General features: G+C 50.4%; 9 protein-coding genes across 9 annotated transcripts; 3 read left to right on the plus strand and 6 right to left on the minus strand.

Annotated features, from left to right (window-relative positions):
* Nucleotides 1–446: 446 nt before the first annotated feature.
* On the plus strand, nucleotides 447–1479 carry N7473_001086 (NUDIX hydrolase; the record flags this gene model as incomplete). Its single annotated transcript, XM_057147026.1, has 2 exons — nucleotides 447–487; nucleotides 552–1479. The coding sequence occupies 2 exons, from the start codon at nucleotides 447–449 to the stop codon at nucleotides 1477–1479; spliced, it is 969 nt and encodes a 322-aa protein (XP_057014912.1).
* A 307-nt stretch (nucleotides 1480–1786) lies between these two features.
* On the minus strand, nucleotides 1787–4297 carry abaA (transcription factor AbaA; the record flags this gene model as incomplete). The annotated part of the gene is made up of 3 exons (XM_057147027.1): nucleotides 1787–3558; nucleotides 3626–3802; nucleotides 3868–4297. 3 exons carry the CDS (start codon nucleotides 4295–4297, stop codon nucleotides 1787–1789), a joined length of 2379 nt encoding a protein of 792 aa, XP_057014913.1.
* Nucleotides 4298–5424: 1127 nt separating this feature from the next.
* On the minus strand, nucleotides 5425–8314 carry mrd1 (RNA-binding ribosome biosynthesis protein MRD1; the record flags this gene model as incomplete). Its single annotated transcript, XM_057147028.1, has 4 exons — nucleotides 5425–6633; nucleotides 6687–6959; nucleotides 7209–7979; nucleotides 8087–8314. The coding sequence occupies 4 exons, from the start codon at nucleotides 8312–8314 to the stop codon at nucleotides 5425–5427; spliced, it is 2481 nt and encodes an 826-aa protein (XP_057014914.1).
* A 204-nt stretch (nucleotides 8315–8518) lies between these two features.
* Nucleotides 8519–9418, plus strand: N7473_001089 (dynein light chain DYN2). Its single transcript, XM_057147029.1, has 7 exons — nucleotides 8519–8613; nucleotides 8665–8687; nucleotides 8744–8777; nucleotides 8831–8865; nucleotides 8932–8958; nucleotides 9013–9082; nucleotides 9138–9418. Exons 1-7 carry the CDS (start codon nucleotides 8583–8585, stop codon nucleotides 9200–9202), a joined length of 285 nt encoding a protein of 94 aa, XP_057014915.1. The 5' UTR covers nucleotides 8519–8582; the 3' UTR covers nucleotides 9203–9418.
* Nucleotides 9419–9618: 200 nt separating this feature from the next.
* N7473_001090 (rhodopsin family protein) lies at nucleotides 9619–10483 on the plus strand (the record flags this gene model as incomplete). Its single annotated transcript, XM_057147030.1, has 7 exons — nucleotides 9619–9649; nucleotides 9791–9844; nucleotides 9928–9961; nucleotides 10021–10045; nucleotides 10112–10144; nucleotides 10231–10271; nucleotides 10327–10483. The coding sequence occupies 7 exons, from the start codon at nucleotides 9619–9621 to the stop codon at nucleotides 10481–10483; spliced, it is 375 nt and encodes a 124-aa protein (XP_057014916.1).
* A 337-nt stretch (nucleotides 10484–10820) lies between these two features.
* N7473_001091 (sodium:solute symporter family protein) lies at nucleotides 10821–13058 on the minus strand (the record flags this gene model as incomplete). The annotated part of the gene is made up of 4 exons (XM_057147031.1): nucleotides 10821–11409; nucleotides 11469–12639; nucleotides 12700–12872; nucleotides 12937–13058. The coding sequence occupies 4 exons, from the start codon at nucleotides 13056–13058 to the stop codon at nucleotides 10821–10823; spliced, it is 2055 nt and encodes a 684-aa protein (XP_057014917.1).
* Nucleotides 13059–13896: 838 nt separating this feature from the next.
* N7473_001092 (polysaccharide lyase family 1 protein) lies at nucleotides 13897–15472 on the minus strand. Its single transcript, XM_057147032.1, has 3 exons — nucleotides 14815–15472; nucleotides 14589–14757; nucleotides 13897–14521 (listed from the first exon to the last, which is right to left on the minus strand). Exons 1-3 carry the CDS (start codon nucleotides 15391–15393, stop codon nucleotides 14103–14105), a joined length of 1167 nt encoding a protein of 388 aa, XP_057014918.1. The 5' UTR covers nucleotides 15394–15472; the 3' UTR covers nucleotides 13897–14102.
* Nucleotides 15473–16887: 1415 nt separating this feature from the next.
* Nucleotides 16888–17480, minus strand: N7473_001093 (SEC61-beta family protein; the record flags this gene model as incomplete). The annotated part of the gene is made up of 3 exons (XM_057147033.1): nucleotides 16888–16922; nucleotides 16997–17336; nucleotides 17478–17480. The coding sequence occupies 3 exons, from the start codon at nucleotides 17478–17480 to the stop codon at nucleotides 16888–16890; spliced, it is 378 nt and encodes a 125-aa protein (XP_057014919.1).
* An 895-nt stretch (nucleotides 17481–18375) lies between these two features.
* Nucleotides 18376–19518, minus strand: N7473_001094 (uncharacterized protein; the record flags this gene model as incomplete). The annotated part of the gene is made up of 3 exons (XM_057147034.1): nucleotides 18376–18663; nucleotides 18726–19356; nucleotides 19436–19518. The coding sequence occupies 3 exons, from the start codon at nucleotides 19516–19518 to the stop codon at nucleotides 18376–18378; spliced, it is 1002 nt and encodes a 333-aa protein (XP_057014920.1).
* Between the last annotated feature and the right edge of the window lie 1698 nt (nucleotides 19519–21216).

The raw sequence follows: 21216 nt of genomic DNA on the forward strand, positions 1-21216 counted from the left end.
TGATAGAACTGTAATATTCTAAATGGGGACTTAGGTCCTCTATATCACCCTAGCACGATATTGGTCCATATATCTCCAAGAGACAAGCCTTCTAGGGCATAGAACACCCGTGGAGAGGTGTAGTTTCCAGAGAGAAGACAATAACCGCAAGTCCGAATCATCTACCATGCTAATAATGTCTAGAGTCTCGCTAAAATTGTAATAATATCATAGGTCTTCCTAGCTTCCTGGGGCTCTGTACTCCGGAGAATCCGAAACGGAGAAATTGTTGAACGCGGGGCTCTCCAATTGAAAGTGCCAAGAAATGCATCTCCCCCGCGTCTGTTGGTGTTGGTGTTGGCACTGGGAATTAGTATTAGCAGCCTCCCCCCCCCTGGCAGGTTGGCCCTGTGGCCCCACACATCTCTTGCCCTCGTCAAAACCATGCCCGGTTAATTGACCCAACCATGACAAGAACCATATTAGACGTGGTCAAGGATTGCGACAAGTAGGTACGGCCCACAAAAAGACCCAAATCTACGATTCCTGCAGTCCCTAATCGTGCTCCGCAGCTTCACAGCCCCGGATAATGACACGCCCATAGCAACCGACTTTTGGCAACAATACTATACCTTCAAAGTCAATGGCTGCAACGCAGTACTGGGGTATATCCCCCAATCTATAATTGGAAGAATCCAATGGACCGACACATGGACAATCGACCAGGACTCAAGGACCGTTGTGCTAAACACGCCACTCACGGCCACACGTGAGACACGTTCCCAAGCACTGATCCAAACCCTAAAAGCCACCCAAAAGGCCGGTGTGATCTCAATGCTGAACAAATGGCGAAATGAAACATTTCCAATCTACGACTCTAACGGCACCGTCCTTCTCGAGATCGAGCGCTGCGCAAGCGCCTTGTTCGGAATAGTAACCTACGGCGTCCAACTCCTCTGCTATACCAACTCCAACCAAAAAGGTCTCCACCTCTGGATCGGAAAAAGATCAAGCAAAAAGCAAACCTACCCGGGGATGCTGGATTGTACCGCAGCAGGGGGTCTACCAACAGCAACACTTCCTATAGACGCTGTCATGTGCGAAGCACAAGAAGAAGCATCTATACCATACGCGTTTATCAGGACGAATATCAAGTCTATGGGGCCGATTAGCTATTTCCATGTGAGGGGTGACAAGGCTGGTGGGGAAATTGGGTTGTTACAGCCTGAGGTTGAGTATACGTATGAGCTTGAATTGGAGGGTGGAATGGTTCCGACGCCGAGTGATTCTGAAGTGGAGAGTTTTAGTTTGTATAGTGTTGAGGAGACGGTGGGGTTTTTGAAAGGGGGGTTGTTTAAGCCGAATAGTGCGGTTGTGATTGTGAATTTTTTGATTGAGCATGGGATTGTGAATGGTGAGAATGAAGAGGATTATGAGGAGATTTTGGCACATTTGCATCGACCGCTTGAGTTTCCTGTTGTGATTCAGTCGTCTACTTGAGTGCCTAGGTCTGTTAAGTTGGAAGAGAGTACTGTTTAGAAAAAGAATGTATCGAGACTAATATTTAGATAGTATTTCCAGGGTCTTACTTGGAGAAATGCAGATGAGGCTGCGTCGACCAAGTAAAGATAAAAATAAAAGAAGAAAGATAGTAAAGAGACAGGGCCAAGGGAAAATAAAAGAAAGTAAGAAAGACAGGAAAAAATCACACACAAGGTATAAAGAATACAGAGATCCAGAAATAGGATTATCATTACTAATACGTTGTTTTTTATCTTCACTTTGCGATGGTTCAGAGTTCACCTCGTCAGACCGCATCCACAGTGCCATTCTCCGCGTATGTGCCATTAGCATGATCAGGGCCTGCCCCGTGCATGCTGGAAGTGTTGGACATACGCCCGACGATCTTGTCCATGATATCGTCAGGAGGCATGAGGCCGTCAAAGTGGTGCGGCTGCTGCGACTCGCGCGACACGGGCACATGGTGCTCCGTCTGGAAGGGGATGTGGTGGTAGCCACCGGCGCTGACGTCGCCGGTGAGAGAGTTGGAGTGGGCTCCCCACGAGGCCTGTCCGTTACTCAGATCATCCAGGGATTGGGCGCTACCGGGGAAGAAGCCGTTGAGGACGCTGTTGCTGTCGTGGAGGTTGACACTGTGCTGTTGTGATGGCACGTATTGACTGGCGTCATGGCCCATGGCGTAGCCGAGACTTGGGTGGGAAAGAGGTATGTCGTGCAAGTTCATCATCACAGGACCGCCGCTGGAGACGCTCAAACTGGTTGGCTGGGAGGTTTCTGGAGCCAGGCTGGCGGAGAAGGAGTCAAGCACTGAAGTAACGGCTGTTTTGTCCCCCATGCCATCCTCGGCCTTGGTGATTGCGGACATGAAGTCAAGATGGCCAGAGGAGTTGAAAATATTAGCCACGGTGTCGTGGGAAGAATGATACATGGGCCATTGTGACTGCGATTGGCCCTGGTGGGCGAGGATGTCTTGATGCTGTTGCGTTTGGTAGACACCCTGAGATGGCTTGTTGAGAAGGATGGAGTCTAGGGACAGTGGGGGCAGATCAACCCCAGAGTTAGGGTGTGGGCTATTAGTCGAAGTGCGATCCGGGGGAGGGATCAGTCGTCTCCACGTAGTAGTTCCGACTTCACCAGGGCGAGTCTGTCGGAACTTCCAGACGAGAATGGCCATGCGCTCACTGTCATCGCCATGGCTTTGGAACTGGTTCGAAAGACGGCGCGAGCTGGGCGGAACAGCACGGATTTCCTGCACTGCGGACAGGGAGCGGAAGTAACGTCGTGTACGTTCATCAGTGGCGTGGATAGCTTCAGGCTGCCCACAGTCCTCAGCAATCCGCTTATCCTGCGTCCGCTCTGTGAAGATTTTTGCCCACCAGGATGACTCGAACAGGGGCTTGACCTTGGTCGAGTGAGGTTTTTGAAGTTCGTGGTAGGTCTCCCGAATCTCGCGTCCATCATCATATAACCGAGTGCTGCAGGACCAGTTATCCATCTGGCTCACCATGAGCACGTCACCGGCAGTCGGATGACCAAAGTCCAGATCAAGCTGAATGCCTAGTCGGGAGCCCGAAGGAGGGAAGTCAGTCATCAACTGGAGGTTCACTTCCAGCATGATGATATCACATTCCAGGGGCCCGTTGAGCTCATCGATCAACGAGGACAGGTGGGGGAACGAAGAGCGCCATCCAGGGACATTTTCAAGAGGCAAAGGAGGGGCATTTGGATGGTGCAGGTCTCCCTGAAGGCGAGTATATGTGTGAAGGGCTTTATCGATGCGATTCGCCCCCTGAGGTGCGCTCACCCACATGTCGAAGCTGAAGCCATGGATGGTCTTGGTTCCAGCATCTTGCATGTTGGAGCCCAAGGTATAGTGCGGGGGTGGGAGGTCTCCATAAGCCTGCATTGCCCTCATAGGGTTGTGATATTGAGGATGCCCATGAGCCCCATAGTGACTTGATGCTGCGTGGTGGTCCATAGATGTCCGCCACTTGGGACCGGTAGCTGAGGCATGCCCACTCGATCGGTCTGTGGACTGTTCTCGGACGAGTCGCTCCCCTAGAAAGTGCAAATCAAGATTAATCCCATGTTTGCGGTACTTTCACTGCACTAGGCTTTCACTTACAATCGGGGTCACCCTTCAGAAACGAGTCGAGCACCTGAAGATGACTCGAGACCTGCTTTCTGGTCCTTCGCTTGCCCGTCAATTTGAAGATATACTCGGCAATGAGCTCATTTCGTCCGTATGATTTTCCTCGCTCAGACCACTTTCTCCGGCCCATGGGAGGATTGGCTTCGAGGGCTATGTCCAAGATTGTTAGTATGATGAAAATGGCCTTGGTTTCGGGCAAAACTTCAAGTACACACCTTGCTGGAAAGCATCTTCCAATCCATCAGACCAAACTGGCTCCCCATCCTTGCCGGTATCTCGTCGAGGACGAGCCCGATACTCCAAGTACTTCTGAGACTTGAGATAGCTTCTTCCCCGTCGAGGTGCCGCATTGGGCCCGACAGAGTTCAACCGACGCAGCTTCTTTGCATGAAGCCGAGCAGCCAAAGCCGGATGGTGGATGCCGGGTGCTGATACTGGGTGAGGAGCAACAGCATGTTGAGGATACTTGAAAGCTAGCTGCTGGAGATGATCCTCTCGACCAGCATCATTGTGTACAAGACCATCAGAATATGACTGAACATTGCCAGAGGTATTCTGAAGAGCTCGATCCGAATGAGCACCCACAGCCTCCAAGGACGGCTGGTTCTGAGGCACGAGGCACTCGGGTTGCCAGTCAGCAGCCATGGAGCGTACCAAGGACGGGCGTCTCCCAAAAGAATGACAGATTCCAAAGAGGAGGGTGAGTTGAGAGGCACCGTCAAATGCTTACTGCCTGGCAAAGAACGCAGCTTGTCTGAAGAGAATGTCAGAACCTGGGAAAGAGAATGTGAGAGCGAGCACGATGGTGTTTATAGGGAAGCACACTTCCCCCAGGGGAGAGGGGGTTCGTAGTCCCAGTAGCAACATTGCTAAGTACGCCAGGTCTGCTTTGGCCTGGCATCACGTCCCTCGAACGCCAACTCCCCATACTCCTAGGACAGGGACCCCTCTGGACTGGAGAGCCTTTGGCGCGTCCAGGCACTCGTTACAACAGAGTAGCATAGGACCAACCGGCCAGCCGTCCTTGCCGCAGCAAATCAGGAGTCAAGAAAGGGCACGATATGAAGGAAGTCTTTCCGCACGCAAGGGATGCTCAACCAGCACGATCCAGTGACGAGCGTTTCGGAGATTTTGAGCTGCACGAAGTGACCTTTGAACGCCATCGCTCAAGCCAGTGTTGACGGACATCGACTATCTCCAGTGGCAATTGAAGGTTGGCAGGAATGTTGAACAATGGACGGTGTCCTCCTATTTGCCCAGGCTCAAGAATGCAGCACCAGGGTAAACAGCAACTGGCGTTGGAATGTAGGCCCTCGATGACCTGAGTGATGCGCGGACCATCATTTGGTAACACAGAAATAATAGCTCATTACCCTAACTATCATCCGAAAGTCTGGTGTTGAATTGTGGGGGAGCAAAAGCAGTGAACAGGTGTTGGCAGGTATACAGTAGAGGGGTAGTGAGTTAGGGCTAAAGTAGGGCGGCGGGCCTTGAATAGGAAGGAAAAAAGGAATCAAGTTATACAAAGTAGGTAAAAAGCACACGAGTGCGGATCTTAACTGCAGGGTCAAAAATTGACAGCCGCAGGAACGTGTTCGGGGGTATCTCTTTCTCTCTGTCGAGTAGTAGTGCGCAGGTACATGGTAAAAAAAAAGTATATGCAAGAAATCGTACATGGTCGTTCTCTCCCCACCACGCAAGGGATGACCATCGTCGGCCAATCCACTCAGCGCCCTTTTTCGCAGGGAGAGCAAAAGGGTCACGATTTACCCTCACGATTCGTCCTCCTCGGCCCCTACAGTGAATTTCTTCCGCCCTCCGCCCGTAAGCTGCTGGAGCTTGACCCTGTCCACCTGTTCTCCTACCTTCTTTTCTATCTTTGCGATCTCGTCCTCGGGATCGACAGCCTCCTCGTTCGCAAATTCCAACACCAGTCGGCGACCCAGGAGATGCGTGTTTTTCAACGCGTCCATGGCATTCTCGGCCTCGCGAGCACTGATAAAGTCCGCGAAACCGAAACCGCGAGCTGACCGATCGAACTTTTGAGGCACACGCACAGAGCGGAGCTGCCCGTAGGCACTGAACAAGGACCGAATGTCCTTTTTGGTAACCTGGAACGGCAAGTTCTTGATGATGATCTTGGTCCGCCTGGCCGCGATTTTCTTGGCTGTGTCCTCCCGTCTCCGCTCCTCCGCAGCGTCCATCCCCTTGTGAGAGGCGCGAATGACAAGCTCGTGCTGATCGAGCTTGTAGCCATTCATAGCTGCAAGAGCCGCCTGGGCCTGGGCCTTGGTTCTGAACTCTGCAAAACCGAAACCCATGCTGAGGGTTTGCCCCGGGCGCTTGGGATCAGGCTTGGTCTTAATGCGACCGGTGACGAATCCATCCAATGGACGGAAAACCTCCAAGAACTTGTCATTCGTAGTGGAGAAGTTCAAGTTCTTGATGAACAATGTTGAGGTCATGCCAGTCTCAGGCTCATCAGCCGCAAAAGTGTCGGATGTAGAGAATCCTTGAGACTTGGCCTGAGTCTCGGGAACAGCCGTGGGAACAGCCGTACCGTCGAACAAGTTCTTTGGGGCCTTTTCCAAGAAGAGGATGGAATCACCCATCTTTCGATATGCGAGACCCTTGAACGCAGCCTGTGCCTGGTCCGGCCTTGCGAATTCCACAATAGCAATGGTACCACTGGGTGGCATCAGAAGACGGAGGATCTGGCCGTACGGCTCAAACAGACTCCGGAGCTCAGCAGACTTCACACCGAAAGAGAAGTTCTTGACCAGGATGGCTGTGTTTCCACGTTCGCGACCCTTGAAGGCTTCAATGTTCACTCCGTTCGATGCAAAGAAGGCCTTGGTTTCTTGGATGACATGCGTTTCAGCATGTGCTTGCTTGACAGCAGCGTCTGATGACGTGGGGTCTAGCAGTTCTGCCTTGCTCACACCAAGTCTATCGGCCACTGAGGACATGACGGCATCGGCCTGAAAAGTAATTAGTATATAAGGCGACCCTGAGGAAAAACAAGGCAACTCACATTCATGTAGAGAGAATTCCAGCTGAAAGCCGTCGAGGTAGCACCCATTTTACGTTTGATTTGTTTCTGCTTCTTCAGGGGAAGCTTAGAGAGCTCAACATCGTCAATCTTGTAGGTCTTCTTGGTCGCAGCTGGAAGAATGTGCAAGAGTCGACCCTGGAAATGCTTTCCATCCAGAGCGCGATAGGCATCGATGGCCGCATCCGCGTTGGTGTACTGGATGTAGGCAAAACCTTTGCTGGTCTCTGTCCGAGTGTCAAAAGCCACATGAATCTGCATCATCATTAGCGCTTGGCCAGACAATATTTTGTAAATAATGTGCAAATGTTTTTTGAGTGTCGCTCATCAGAAAACCGAGAAGCATCTACTAAAATCTCTCGCCTGGTGACATCACTTGCTTTTGCATAAGCTGTCCCTATCAGGATGATCATCATACGAGCACTCTGCTAGCGCATGCGCAATGGCACATGGTAGCATAATTGGTGGGAGAAATGGGAGAAAAAAAGTAAAAAAATCACTAACCTCATCGAGTTTGCCGAAGGGAGCAAAGAGCGGCTGGAGATCCGCATCAGTGGTGTCGTAGGCAAGGTTCCTAACGAACAAGCGAGCAGAGTCACGAATGAGATCAACATTCGGGTCCGGCCGCTCGGGCGTTGTCTCTACTGCATCCTCATCCTCAACAGCCGCATCGTCAGCGACAGGTTGAGGACGAACATCCTCGAAGACAGCAGTGCGAGACTCTTCCATGTCGGGGCTTTGTGACTCGGCTGGCTCAGCGGCTTGATGTTGGTCGAATTCAGCCTGCTCATCTTCATCCAGAAGACCAAGAAGACGACTCGTCTTCGACCGAAGCCAGTCACTGTCTGATACTGGACCTGCTTCATCCTGCTCGGCCTCAGCGTCCTCTTGAGCCGGTGTGTCTTCCTCCGCGTCCTCATCAGATTTGTCCACTTCCATAGCCTGGGGCTTCCCAGCGTCACCATCGGCTGTAGGTTCCTGTATCCGAACCTTTTTCGGATGCGAAGGAAGTTCCTCGGTTGGGATGTTGTCCTGTGTGGGTGGGTTAATTGGAGCCACGGCCTGCTCGGCTGCGAGAGCCATGGCCGTGCTATCATCATTTGCCCAAGTTCGGGTCTTGGAAGATGTTTGCATCAGAGCAAGGTACTCCTGCAGCTTGGGGTCTTGTGACTTGGAGTCGGCATCTCTCTTACGCTTGAGGGCGTTGTCCGACGCGTCCTCTGCAGCATCACGCTTTCGTGTAGGATGAGCTCTCTCTGTGGGCTTAGAATCAATCTACGATAGTACGGGTCAGTCTCAAGAAAAACTGAACTGGTCAGCGGGGAACGCAGGCAAAATGAGAAACAGAGGGAAGCAGCGAGTTGACGATGGCTGTCACGTACCGGTCGAGCAAGATCTACCGAGATCCTGGACATCTTCATATATGTCCTGTTGAAGTAGTTAACAGCTTCCTGTGCTGCTTCATTGCTTTTGAAGCCAACAAAACCCATGCGCCGTTTTGGCAGGACATGGGCATCCGTGACAGTGAAGCGGCTTGCAAAATGGTTGCGAAGCTGGTCATTGGAGCAAGTAGGCGGAAGCCCACTGACAAACACCCGAGTGTTCTCCATTATGAGTGTTTGCAGCTGGAAAGCCTTGGGCAAATGCAGTTGTAAAAAGTTCACGAGAAAATTTTTTTCCGTCTTGTATGGGCCGAAGGCGGTAAAGTGGCTAGAGTGGGGACACCAAACATCCGGCAGTTGTCACCTGGCCGAGGGCGGTGAGTCAAAGACTGGACGCGCCCCATCATGCAGCTACACCCAGCCGAGCACTATCTTCCCACCCTGACGATATCCCTACACCCAGATCCCCCAGGTTCTCGAGAAACCGACTGCAACCATGGCAACCGAGAAGAAAGACAAGATGGAGGGTCAGTTTCCTCAATCTGAGCTAATTTTCGTCCACTAACCTTCTTGCGCAGCGCAAATCAAGTCCGTTGATATGGTAGGACACACTGGCTGATACCACCCCTGGAAATGAGCTCTCACACTCTTCAATAGACGGAGGATATGCAGCAAGAGGCCATTGCCCTCGGTATGAGCTCGAACACCCCCTCCAGTCGAATTGCTGCTGATGTATTTCCCTAGCGATCGAGGCTATGGAGAAGTACCACATCGAGAAGGTAAGTACCCCACAATTGCTCTCAGAACGAGCTAGTTGAATTTAATACTAATAAATTCTTCAATAGGATATTGCGCAGCACATCAAGAAAGAAGTCCGTTGTCGCCCGTCCTATACCTCCCTGAACCACCACTGATAACCCCTCCAGTTCGATTCGCGAAAGGGTGCTACCTGGCATTGCGTTGTCGGCCGAAACTTTGGAAGCTTTGTCACTCACGGTCAGTGTGAGCTCTCTCGCCATGGTCAAGTATACTCGGCTAACACCCTCGGCAGAGACCAAGCACTTCATCTACTTCTACCTTGGCCACTGCGCCATCCTCCTCTTCAAGACCCAATAAGTGGATATATCTGCTTGGAAGAAAGAGTCAGGGAATTCCACGGGAAGAAGCCTCGTAAATTTGCCTTTTCAAAGCGATCTTTTTGTCTTCGTCTCATGACTTTCAGCTTTTGTGCCGAAGCGCTTTCTAAACGAGAATCGTCGCATTTTGTACACAGTTTGTTTATTTTACCTATCTACCTAAATATTGATGAGATTGAGTCTTGCGGGAAAGAAATTCTAGTAATAATCTGTCCATCCATAAGCAAATATGGTATACAGATGGTTTGAATTCTAATGTTGTGGCTCCGATCTTGAATCACATGGCCTCACGTGCCGGCCGCCAAGCAGCCAAGCCACAGCGCCGCCCCAAACGCCGCTGCCTTCGCATGCAACTTTCATCTGCCTTGTTTCAACTTTCCAACCTTTATCATCATCATGGCGATCTGTATCACCTTTGGCACGCATGGTGAGTAATATTTAAATTTGAGGAAGCTTCAGACCTTGATGTAGAAGCTGTCTTCGGGTTTGGTCTCCGTCCGGTGTTTACCCTCAGGGACCTACCTGATCCACTTATCTCTATATTGCGGGTGACTGACCCACGTCACAGAGTTCACCTCCATGCTGGAGGGCTACGAGAATGTCCGCGCTTACTGCTACAACTGTGAGTTCATGGCATCTGCTTGATATATTCTTGAGCGATCCTTATGCATCTGAATTCTCGACTAATGATATCGCAACGCTCAGGCCAACATTGGAATGGACATTGTCTGACGCGATGGTACGTGACTGATGAGACCTTTTCCCACGACTCAAGAAGTGACTTACATTATGACCTAGGCCGTTTTTCACCGTCTGCTTCGTTGTATGCTTTGGGCCCAATCTGACCCTGAATTTTTGTATATGATGACTGACGATTTACCTTGACCAGCCTGTGATCCCACTCGCCATGCACAAGTACAAGGTAAGTGTATTGTTGTCTTACAGTTATCCTCACATATTATCTGTGTTATTGCGCTGCCAATATGGAGGTGGCTAACACCCCTGTAGGAGGTTACTTGCTACACTTGCCGCTTCACCCAAGATCTACGGTAAGTCTCAGCACCGGCACAGCATTGGGTTGAATCCCTTCTAATGAAAATTTAGGGACCGACCTGATATTACGCCTGACACAAGACCACCCCCACACATGCAATGGGGTCCCCAGCCTCCCCCTGGCGCTCAGTGGCAGCAACAGCAACCTCAATTGCAGTCGCCTCCAGTGGCTCATGGAGCTCAGCAACCACCTGAAAGCTACAAGTGATGCTGAAACCAGGAACCATTCACTTGTGCATCTTGCATAACAGACCAGTATCGAAGCAACCTTAGGTTTGCGAAGATTTCACTACGCATGATGGGGATGCATTTTTTTAATTTCATTTTTCTTTTGTCGACAATACACTATGGCGTCAAGGCTTTTGTGTTTGAAGATGCCATTCATCCGCTTACTCTGGGAACTTTGTTTTTACTTGGGAATGAATCACATCGTGAACAAACTTATCATTAAGAAATAACAATCATAGTAAGGGGTATATGACAACACATGGATCTCGTCCGTAAAACAGATCCAAACAAGCAGACATTATAAAAGCCTCATCCAATTAAGCAGACGCATCGAGCGCCTCCTTATCCTTCTCTCCGACCTTCTCCGTCGGTGTCGCAATACCAGAAGCCTGCGCACCATCTGTCTTCTGACCCCGATACATAGTCGGCTTGCGACCCATAAGATCAAGGCTCATCATGCGGACCACACGGACGATACTCTCGCGACCTTCATAGAGCGGGAAAACAACCACACCGAAGAGTGTGCAGAACAGCCAGAGCAATCCGACAACAACCCAGCCGGTGAAGAACTTCTTGCTGAAGACGTAGGACGTGCCATACATGGGGATGGGCCACAAGATCAGCAAGGCAAAGGTCATGAAGATAGTCAGGGTGCGCGAGTACAGCGCCGCACGGTTGAGTTTGCGTTCCTCTTCCTCGGTCTCGGTTGCGGAAGGACCGTGGCCTTCACCGGGAACGAGTTCAAGATCGATATGCGCAGCAGCAGCAACTTCTGTGTCGTCGACCTTGCGAATTGCACGCATAGACTCGTAGTCATAGTTCTGAGAGCCAAATACGAAGGTGAGGACAGGGACGAAAATTAGCGGGCTAAGCAAGGCAGCGACGTTGCCTGCGAGCATGGGGTAGCTGGGAGGGACTTGTCAGTAATGATATCTCGATGGTTGATATACCTCGGAGTTACTCACTTTGCACCAGTCGTCTCTACGGTCAAGATTCCATATTCCTTCTTCGCAGTCACCAGCCAGGCAATCAACGACACTGCCAGACCAAGAGGCGGCGACGCAGCGGCGGCAATCCAGTTCTGGCCCTTCCACAGCAGTGTCATGGCACCAGGGAAGACAGCGGACGAGATAATGACACCCATAAGGAGATACAGATATCCCATACCAATACCAGCATAGTACAGCCCAGTAGCAAAGCTGGCCATGACAATAGCCCAAACAACGCAAGACATATGCGAGATCCAGACAAGCTTCTTACCCTTGGCAGAAGGCTCAATGTAGGCCTGGTAAATGTCGTAAGTGAAGATAGAAGAGACGGCAATCAACTGAGCCGAGAAAGCAGATGTAACCGCCATGAAGATCATCAATGTCGTAGCGACGGCACCGCTGTAGCCGAGAAGCTTGACGGCCGCGAAAGGAAGGACCAGACCAGCAGACACATCCGAACTGCTCATCCGTTGAGAACCCTCAAGAGCCAACGCCGAGATACCCATGGTGCTGGCACACAACCAGGGGATGGCGAACCAGCAAAGTCCACCAATCACATAGCCGGGGAATGCATGCACAGGGCTAGCAGCAATAGCCTTGTTGTAGTAACCGTTATCAAGGAAGACGGTACCGAAGTTTCCAATCAAGTTGATAATCCAGAAGATACCGCCTTCCTTGGAGCGCATGGTGAGATAGCTTCCCTCGGCATTGCCTTCAACGGGATGAGCCTTGGCAGCCGCGACAAGAGCATCGTACATCTTGCTCGGAGAGCCGAGTTCGGCATTTGTCGCATATGCCGAGAAAGCGAAAAGGAAGATCACGACCAAGATCACCACGGTATGCATATAATCCGTAATGAAGGTAGCCTTGATACCACCAAACAGGGTGTATAGAACGACACCAATTGGAAGCAGGAAGCACGCAGCAGCAGTGGGTACTCCTGTAAGGGATGTCATAACAGCAGATCCACCGGTGAGCAGCATAGCTGTGACAAGAATGTTGGTCATGAGACAGAAGACGATGAAGACGACGTGGACGGTAGTTCCGTAGCGGGCACGAATGACTTCGAGGAAGGTGTGAGCATTCGGGGCGCGACGCTTGAGCTCAATGGCAATGGTTGCGAAGAGGAGGATCTGAACCGTTGCGCCTGTTGATCATGAGTTAGGTTCAATGGTGTTTAATTTACAGTATATCTGTTGATGCTTACCAGAAGCATAGAAGAATGGCCCCGAAATTCCATATTGGTATGCCACAGCAGAAGACTGAAGAAGAGTTGCAGCCCATGTCCAACTACTCACGACTGCAGCAGCGACAAGGCCTGATTTGACGGACCGTCCTGCAGTCGAGAACATTTCAGATGTTTGGACTTCATTCTGATAGCTAAAGTTCGGAAGAAAAAAAGTTAGTCAGCCAGTCTTGTAACAGGTCGGGGAGTGATGCTTACCGTTTCAGTGCCCATGTAATGAAGATCATCACCAATGCAAAGGCAAATCCCAGGCCTAGGATGATCCCATATCCGAAGCCCTGCGACAAGGGTGCTTCAAAGGTGACCGTCCCTTCCGACATGGTTATAGGGGTACGGTCTATAGGCCGATAGAGGCAATGAAACAAAAATAAGAAGGTTGAGATTAGACAATCGCCGAAGTAGATAAATGTACGACGTCTAGTAGATAATCGCAAACTCGATTGAAGGTACCACAGAGAAATCCTGCCTCTAGTGAACCTGAAACAAGAGCGTTTGAATATAGAATACACTCATATCGAGGCGGGGACACATGCATAGATATATGTCCGAGACAACGCTCATTCTGCATTCCAAGCAAGTCACCCAGCTCCGAATTCGCACACATCGACCCCGGAAAGAAACGTATGGAGAATCCCTGAGCTTAGATAGCAGATACGACCCGCAATTGAGGCGCCGATAAGGATGGCATTACTCTCGTAATGGCTTGAGCTTTTACCAGGGTTGGGATCGGGGGGTGCCGTCGGTGGGACCCTGTTTGCGCCCACAGTGGGAGGACCCAGGCGCATAGGCTATAGCACATGGCCATAGAGAAAAAAAAATAATGCAATACGAGAGATAGAAAGCGTGTGGACTTACTAGAGGAGGAGAGGAATTGAAGGAAGGAGAATAAAATTGACCTATCAGCGTGGTCGACGGGCTTATCAGGCTCCGCTTGGCTATGGTATATGGTTGGCTTGAAGGTTGGCGAGATAAGGCACTGGCAGCCGATGGGCCACTCAGCGATCCTGCAAGGATTATTGACCATGATAAACCATCTTGGGTTTAGTTGGAAGGTGAGTTAGTCCATTTGTGGAGAGTGCATTTTCTATCGTGTCTCAGCGAAACCTAAGCTTATTATATAACATATAATATGTGCTTGTCTCAACAATTCCAGATCCGAAGTTGTTCTTCTGTCTACTAAGTTTAGTTCTTGGTAGGCGCTATTCGCGCCAGAACGAATAGGTATCAGAAGTACTTTTAATTCTTATCTGATGATGACAACCTCCGATTACCAAGCAGTGCTTATAAGTTAGGGGAACTAAGGTTGTCCGCGACATAGTAGAAAAAATCCACCCTGACTTGCCGTCCATCAACCCCATAATCCATCAAGACAACCCGTTCTGAAGTGTATTTCCAGCATTAGTAGGCACACTTGTCTGAGCCGCAGAGGCAGCGCTTGGACTAGCAATATTAAGGCCAGTGAAATTCGAGAAGAAACCCGTGTCAGCCTTGGTAAAGCTAGACCCATCATTCACCTGGATATTACCCACGCAATCCCTCCCAAGATAATCATAGCAAGCTTTGTTCGCCGTACCACCGGACGAACTAAAGAGCTGGCCAACAAAACCGTCAACGACTATCTGGCTGACATTGTTGAAAACACACCCCTCGAAGAGACCTTGGCCATTATCGGTTCCCTCAATTGCGTGGCCGTTGTTGTTCTCCCAGACGCTGTTGACAGCGTGGAAGAGGGTGCTACCGCTTAGGGCTGGGCTTCGACCAGAGGTACGATAGATGTAGTTGTCTAGATGTGACGCTTAGTATTAGCGATTCGCATTATTTTACCATTCGAGTTGGTGGTTCAGACTTACTTGAAAATGTAATTTGATCATCATTGCCCACCAGCTCTAAACCCCAGTATGTTTGCCCGTCACATGAAGTCGAGAAATTCGTTGCACCATTTATGAAGCTGTTCGAGATGGTAATCAACGAGCTCGGTTCTCGACCGAAAGAGTAGTGTACACGACCGGTATATTGGGTCTTGTTGAAGCTCAGTTAGCATTTCCACGGGAAGTTGATAAAGAAAGCTCGACTCACCGTAACATGATCAATCCATATCCTCGAAGTCCCAGAAAGCGTAAAAGCATCACCACCCCAAACAAGCTTCGGATTCAAATCAGTGATCATAATGTTCTGAACAATAATATTCGAAACATCGACCATCCTCAATCCCTTGCCGAGAAGTACGCCCTCACTCCCGACCCCAATAATCGTCTTGTTCGAGTGCACATATATCCCCGTGACACCGGCAGTATCCCATTCATAAGACTCGGAGCCAGTATCGCCGCATCCTGAACCGGTATCAATGATAGCCTGGCATCCATCTTCAAAGGATCCCCATGACTTGCAGATAGTTCCTTTAGTCGTGCCTTCTGTCCCGATAAAGTCGTATGTTCTATCGACGATGATGACCTGTGGCTCGTCGGAGCCCAGAAGATCAATTAAATGAGATGTGTTGGTGGGATAGACTGGTGTGGCATCTCCGCCTCCTGTGACTCCGTATGCAAACCCTGGAGCTGAGCCTGTGACTGAGATCGTATCCGTTCTTTTCAGGGCACATTGTGCCATTGCCGAGGCGGCAAAGAGTACAATCGAGTTGAGTCTCATGTTGTACATAGGAACCAGCCTTCGCAAGAATGAAAGTAAGAGTTTTGAGAATATGGTCAATGCAGACGGCCGAGTAGCTTCAATATCTACCTCTTATACATGCGTCTTGCCAAGCTTGCCTGACCGTTGACGTCGTCACGAACATTAGCCCATGTCTCACATTTGAAATACTATAATTTCTATTCGAAACCTATTCTTCTGTAAATAGAGCACCTTTGGATGTTGTTCTTGGCACCCTCTTCCGGTTCCGAGCAGCCTTGAACGCAACCCACCAAATAGGAAAGGGTTTAATCCTAATTCGTCGCGGAGTTTCAGCGGGAAAACAAACACCTCTACGGAGTACATGGATTGACAATATCTCTCACACAGATGCTAGCTGTTAGTCGCCGAGTTTTACAATTTGATTAAGGGGTTGCACTAAATAGGAGCTCTAACGGCGAACCCTGACGTTTGAAACACCATTGCCCCACACTTTCTTCCTCACTTGAGTTTTATATCTTAATGTACTCTTTGCTACAGATAATACGCCGAAATATTACTATAGACAGGTTGAACCTCGGCATCTTAGGCCTTGCTAGACCAAGTAGGCTTTAAACCCCGTTGTCAATATTGCCTCCTTTCTCGCACCTAATAAAGTCCAATTCCCCAGCATAGCCCAGGCCAGGAAATAGAACGGCTGCTGGGTTGAACTTGGACGACGTGCGTAAGATTAAACAAGGGTGACATCAAGACCAAACTGCAAACTGATCAAATGTTCTCTCAGTAGCAAGAGCTCCCGAAGGCGAAAGAGCCAGTCCGAGGAAGACCATCGTTTCTCGCAAAGACTCGGAGGTCAACTCTCAGAACAAACCGTGTATACACAAGTATAACTATCAGTGACATGGGCGTGGCTTGCAGAAGCTAGTCGCTAAGCTAGTCAATACAGGTGGGGTGGAGGAGAGATTACAGGATCTATTCGATATATCAAGGCTCTAAGTCCAGGGAAGGAAGTGTCGATGTTATAACGATGATGTAGATTGTGCCCATCAATATTTCAATGCAAAACAATTGTTTCTGGTTATTATGGTACAGACATCGCCAGATGCCCACCTCGCTACCCAAGCATTCCCAGTCCACGCAGGGCCACCGCAGCTTATAAAAGCGCGAACCCCAATATAGACCAAGGAGAAAGATACTCAGATACCCAGCTCAGTGTCACCCAGCCCGACCTATACAGCGGATAGGTCTTCGCTCGCTCATTCGTAGAATCACCGCCAAAATAATATAAAAAAGGAAAAAAGAACACCACAGATGTCAAGAAAACGGAATCACACCAGCATGGCCAAAAACTGGAGATCCCCTGCGCCGCCACCGACCAGGTTTCGAAAGGACTAGAATTTGTCACGGGGTATAGGAGGAAGGAGGTTGTTGCGAATGAAGGTGGCGGTGTTACGCAAGTAGTTCGAGGGTCCAAAGCGCGAGGCCTGGATTTCGTGGATTTGAGGGAATTGGGAGATGACTCGCTTATGCGGAGAACTTGCGGGTGATCTTGGCGATGACTGTAATAAAAAAAAAGGGTTTAGTTTTCCAATTCCGAAGATTCATGCATTTAGGACAACGGGTTCATTCTTACCGTGGAGACCGACAACGGAGAAGATGAAGCCCAGACTCAGGACGAGCACGACGACGGGGTCAACGCGCAGACCGGGGCTCTCATCGGTGTAGAGCTTCAGCATGGTGCCAGAGGAGCCACCAGCGCCAGCGGAGCGGGTAGAAGCCGGGCGAGCATTGCGGAGAGATTCCTTGTGGTCGGCGGCGGCGCGGCGGCGCATAGCAGCACGAGGGCCGCCGGGGGGAGTGGGAGAGGAGGGACGGCTGATGGACGAGCCGGAGGCGGCGACAGCGCCGGCGGACTTGGAGTCAGGGCCAGACTCGGCACCTGAGGTGAGAGGAGAGGCAGGACGGGGAGAGGCCTGTTGGTTAAAGAGGGAAGATATTAGTTGAGGTTTGGCATTGGTGATGTTGGAAAGGAGGTTTGTCGTGTGATTTCAGGTGGCATTGGCTTGGGAGAGTGCCAATTGCGAGAATAATTGAGATTGAGGAGATAAACATACCATTGTGTGTGGATTGATGTAAATGATCGAAGAAAGAAAAGGAGAGGCAGAGGGAGAGAAAGAAGGGCAGGTTGGGGATGAAGGGGAGAGATCCGAAAGTTGCGGAGTTGAGGCCACGATCGCGGTTTCCTGTTTGATACTAGCGCCGGTAATGATACAGTCACATATGGGGTTTCGCCTCATGGAGTGGTGTAATTTTATGTATGAGATACTGCAAGTCCACCAATGAGAGAGCTTGACTCTCGGGGAAAGTTGCCTGTGGTTCCATCAGCTCGTTCTGAGGTTACTGCTAGCTTTACTACTGCGTACAATCTACGAAGTACATGAAGACTCGGTGCACGATTTTTTAAAACTCGGTTTCATGATATATTGAACATATTGAGATTCTTGATATCCAGAGGAAAACTAAGTCACGGTCATAGAGGGTAAGAGCCACTTGGCATCTGTCAATCATAAGTGACATGGAATCGAACAACAAAGGGCCGAGAACACACGCCCGGGAATCATATCCAGAAAAAAAGCAAAGGAAAGAAAAAGAATAACGCCACCGGTGCACTTCGTGATGGATATGTAAGGGGAAGAAAAGGGAACGAAATGAAGCAAGTCCAGATAAAATCACAGGAATTTTGGACCAGGGCAGAAGAGGCCATGGTGAGAAGGAGGGAAGGAAGATGGGTAAAGCTTTAACGCAGGTAAGGTATCATATCGAGGGGAACCAAAATAATCAAACACGCAAGAAAGATTCAGGCTCAAATAATCAAATGATCCGAGGACACAATTAACAAGTAGAGATGAAAGATGATAAGGAAACTTACTCCGAGATCCAACGCCAGCCAACAAGTGATCAAGTTCACTCTATGTATTACAAAGTACCAGTACCCTCGACGGGAGAGATTGACTAGTCAATCATCATCCGCGAAGGAACCTGGCCGTTGACATTGTCGGAGAGCTCGGTAGTCTTCTCCTCGGGACGACCCTTCTTCTTGTTGATGTGCGGCTTCAGGCCACAGTTGAAGTTGTGCACGCAGATGCAGGCATTGATAATTGTCGTGACAATCAGAATCAGAGTGATGATGGCGAAGAATGTCATCGAGGGACGAGCCGGGAGGTATTGAGGGAAAGTCGCTGGTGCATACATGCGGAAGAGTTTGAAGCAGAAGTAGCCCATGGCCGCGAATAATAGCAGCTATTCAAGAATTGGTTAGGAGAGGGGGTCACTGATTGTAACGAGGTTGGTGGAAAACTTACGATAATGACGATCATGCCCGCAGTGAATTCGCGTCGGACGAAAAAGGCACCGCAGAGCAGGATGATGATCGTTACGGGAACCGCAATGATGGTCAGGTAGAACTCGGCATCGTGCTTGGAGGAGGACACCACGACCAAGAACTGGACGGTAAAGCCCAGGAAAAAGAAGAAATCGAACTTAAGCAGAGCGATGTAAATTTGGTAGGCGAGGTAGCGACGCTTCATGCGCAGATCCGCGCTAATGTGCTTGTAGATGGTCCACGCGAACTCATCGTACAGCTTCCACGCGACAAATGTCATCAAGAGGGATCCAAGAGCGACGATGCACGGAATGATGATCAAGAACGGCTGAGACTGGGCCCAGACGACGGGGCTAATTTTGTCCATGTCAGACAGGACGGAGACGGCATTTTGAATCTGTCGCACTTGAACGGCGCCGTAGATTAAGAGACCGAAATTACACGCGCACAATCCGATGATTTGAATGGTATTTTTCATCCGTAGTGCGTCATACACCAGGACCAACTCGTAGATAAACCCGAAACTGTAGAGAGCGAGGAAAGTGGGGATAGTTCTCGAGGACGGACTCGTATTGGTCTCCTCTTGAATCTGAAAGTTGGCGAAAATGTAACTAGACGCGACCGGCGGATTAGCATATGGCTCTCTGATTTGGGGTCGCAAGGAAATTTCAAGGCTAAGTAGGTACATACCATTCGAGACCCAGCGTCACCAGGGTCTGGACTAGGGTGACGATGGCAAAGGACCACGTCCACTGAGTGTTGGGCATATACATCCTGTGCGTCTTCTTTTTCGGCGTCACATTCGTATATCCTTCACGACCACGAAACCCGCCCGGGCGAAAAGAAGGATCAAATGCAGCCCCTCCAAGAAGGGAGGCGCGCGACCCGTGAGAGTGAATCTTGCCGAAGTGCTCCGAAGCGGAGCTCGGGTCGGCGCGATGCTGAACGGGGAGAGACACACTGACGGTGTTGACCACCGGGAGTCCGGTGGGATTTGCTATTTATGAGAGGGGGAGAAGGGGGTGGGCGAGGGAGGACAAGTCAGGTGTGAGACGCAGTGTAGCCGTCTGCCGGTTCCTGATACGTGGGAGGATCGAAACGCCCAGAGGCTCGTGTGCCCGGTGGCTTGGCGATTTCGTTGGACGAGAGTCGGATAGAATTAAACTCGATCGTCGAGCCGCAGGAACATCGGACGGTGTGAAGGTGTACACTGCTCGAACCAGCCGAGTTGTAAACGAGTGAAGATGGTGATGGAAGATTCGGATGAACACGCTCTTCTGCTGCCTTGGAGGATTTTTTGGGACCCGGTCGCGGTCGCAGGGGATAGCCGGCGGGGGGTATGGACAACAAAGTCGGGGGATCAGCGATTGGAAGCAAGGCGAAGCTAGAAAGAACCTTTTCTCTCTGTGTCTATCTCACGGACAGGAGAAGGTCGAGAGGGTTGGTTGAACGAGTGAATGGTGAGGAAGAAGATGAAGTGGATTGTGGAAAACAATGAACGACAGCCTCAACGGTTGGAAGCCCAAGGACCATGGACCAAGGGCCAAAGGCAAAAGGGGGATCCATCCGGGGTTCACCACTCACCAGTCACGGGTCATCAGTCACTGGACCTTCCAGGCACATACCAGCATCGGGCGGGTCACCTAATTCAATTCTTCTCTCTCTCCCCTTCCTCCAATACACAAACACACAAATCCCAAGGCTAGACTCTTCTGGGCCTTCTCCTCCTCTTGCATTGCTGGGGACTCTTTTTCCATCCCTTGGTTTACTGTTTTTTTTTTTTTCTTCCCGGTCAAAATCCCACAGTTCTCGTTCTAGACACACGCAACTCGATGGGTTTCTCCAGTGACCCAGGCCCTGGTTCCGGTGGGGCCTGGATCCATCACCACGAAACAGGTACGCCAAACCTCATTGGGCCAAGTATGGATCGCTTTGCTGAACTCTTATTGCTGAGTTGCTCGCCTGGCCCTTTTTTGGTGGCTGCCTTGCCTCTCCGGCGTGACTTATTACTCCGGACTCATCCGTTACCTTTTTCCTCTTCCAAAAGGACCAAAAACAGAGCCGATCGTCGACCTCTCCGTCATGACAGGACACCTCAGCCCCTGTCCACTTATTGCGAAACCGCGGGGCTTCACTACGTAGCTTTCGCAATAATATACGAAGTACGGAGTATTGCCTCTCCAATTGCCCGAGGCACGGCCTCCACCCCTTCAAACCCTTCAAGCCACACGTCCTCGGGCCATAAGTTACAGGCTGGAAGCTGGAACCTGCCAGCCATCGTCGGCTCCTCCACCACGACCCGGGAATTTGGCCTGTCAGATGGCTGTGGCTGGTAACACTCAGTGGTGGCTGGGGCACGCCTGGCTGCGGAATGCAACCTGCCAACCACTGTTTGGACGGTGGCTGTGGCTGGTAAGGCAAGCCACGCGAGGCCTGACCATTGTGCGAGGCTCGCGGTCTTACTTCTGCGA

Source organism: Penicillium subrubescens (assembly GCF_028828155.1).
Source record: "Penicillium subrubescens strain IBT 31985 chromosome Unknown utg000001l_segment0_segment0, whole genome shotgun sequence".
Taxonomy (NCBI): Eukaryota; Fungi; Ascomycota; class Eurotiomycetes; order Eurotiales; family Aspergillaceae; genus Penicillium; species Penicillium subrubescens.

Bases quoted from the DNA above. Each gene is read 5' to 3' on its own strand.
- N7473_001092 (XM_057147032.1), bottom strand. From the start codon at position 15,393: ATGTACAACATGAGACTCAACTCGATTGTACTCTTTGCCGCCTCGGCA. The intron at 14,758-14,814 runs GTGAGTCGAGCT...AGCTTCAACAAG, and splicing joins TATGGATTGATCATGTTACG to ACCCAATATACCGGTCGTGT. The intron at 14,522-14,588 runs GTAAGTCTGAAC...CGTCACATCTAG, and splicing joins TGATCAAATTACATTTTCAA to ACAACTACATCTATCGTACC.
- N7473_001089 (XM_057147029.1), top strand. From the start codon at position 8,583: ATGGCAACCGAGAAGAAAGACAAGATGGAGG. The intron at 8,778-8,830 runs GTATGAGCTCGA...GTATTTCCCTAG, and splicing joins GCAAGAGGCCATTGCCCTCG to CGATCGAGGCTATGGAGAAG. The intron at 9,083-9,137 runs GTCAGTGTGAGC...CACCCTCGGCAG, and splicing joins TGGAAGCTTTGTCACTCACG to AGACCAAGCACTTCATCTAC.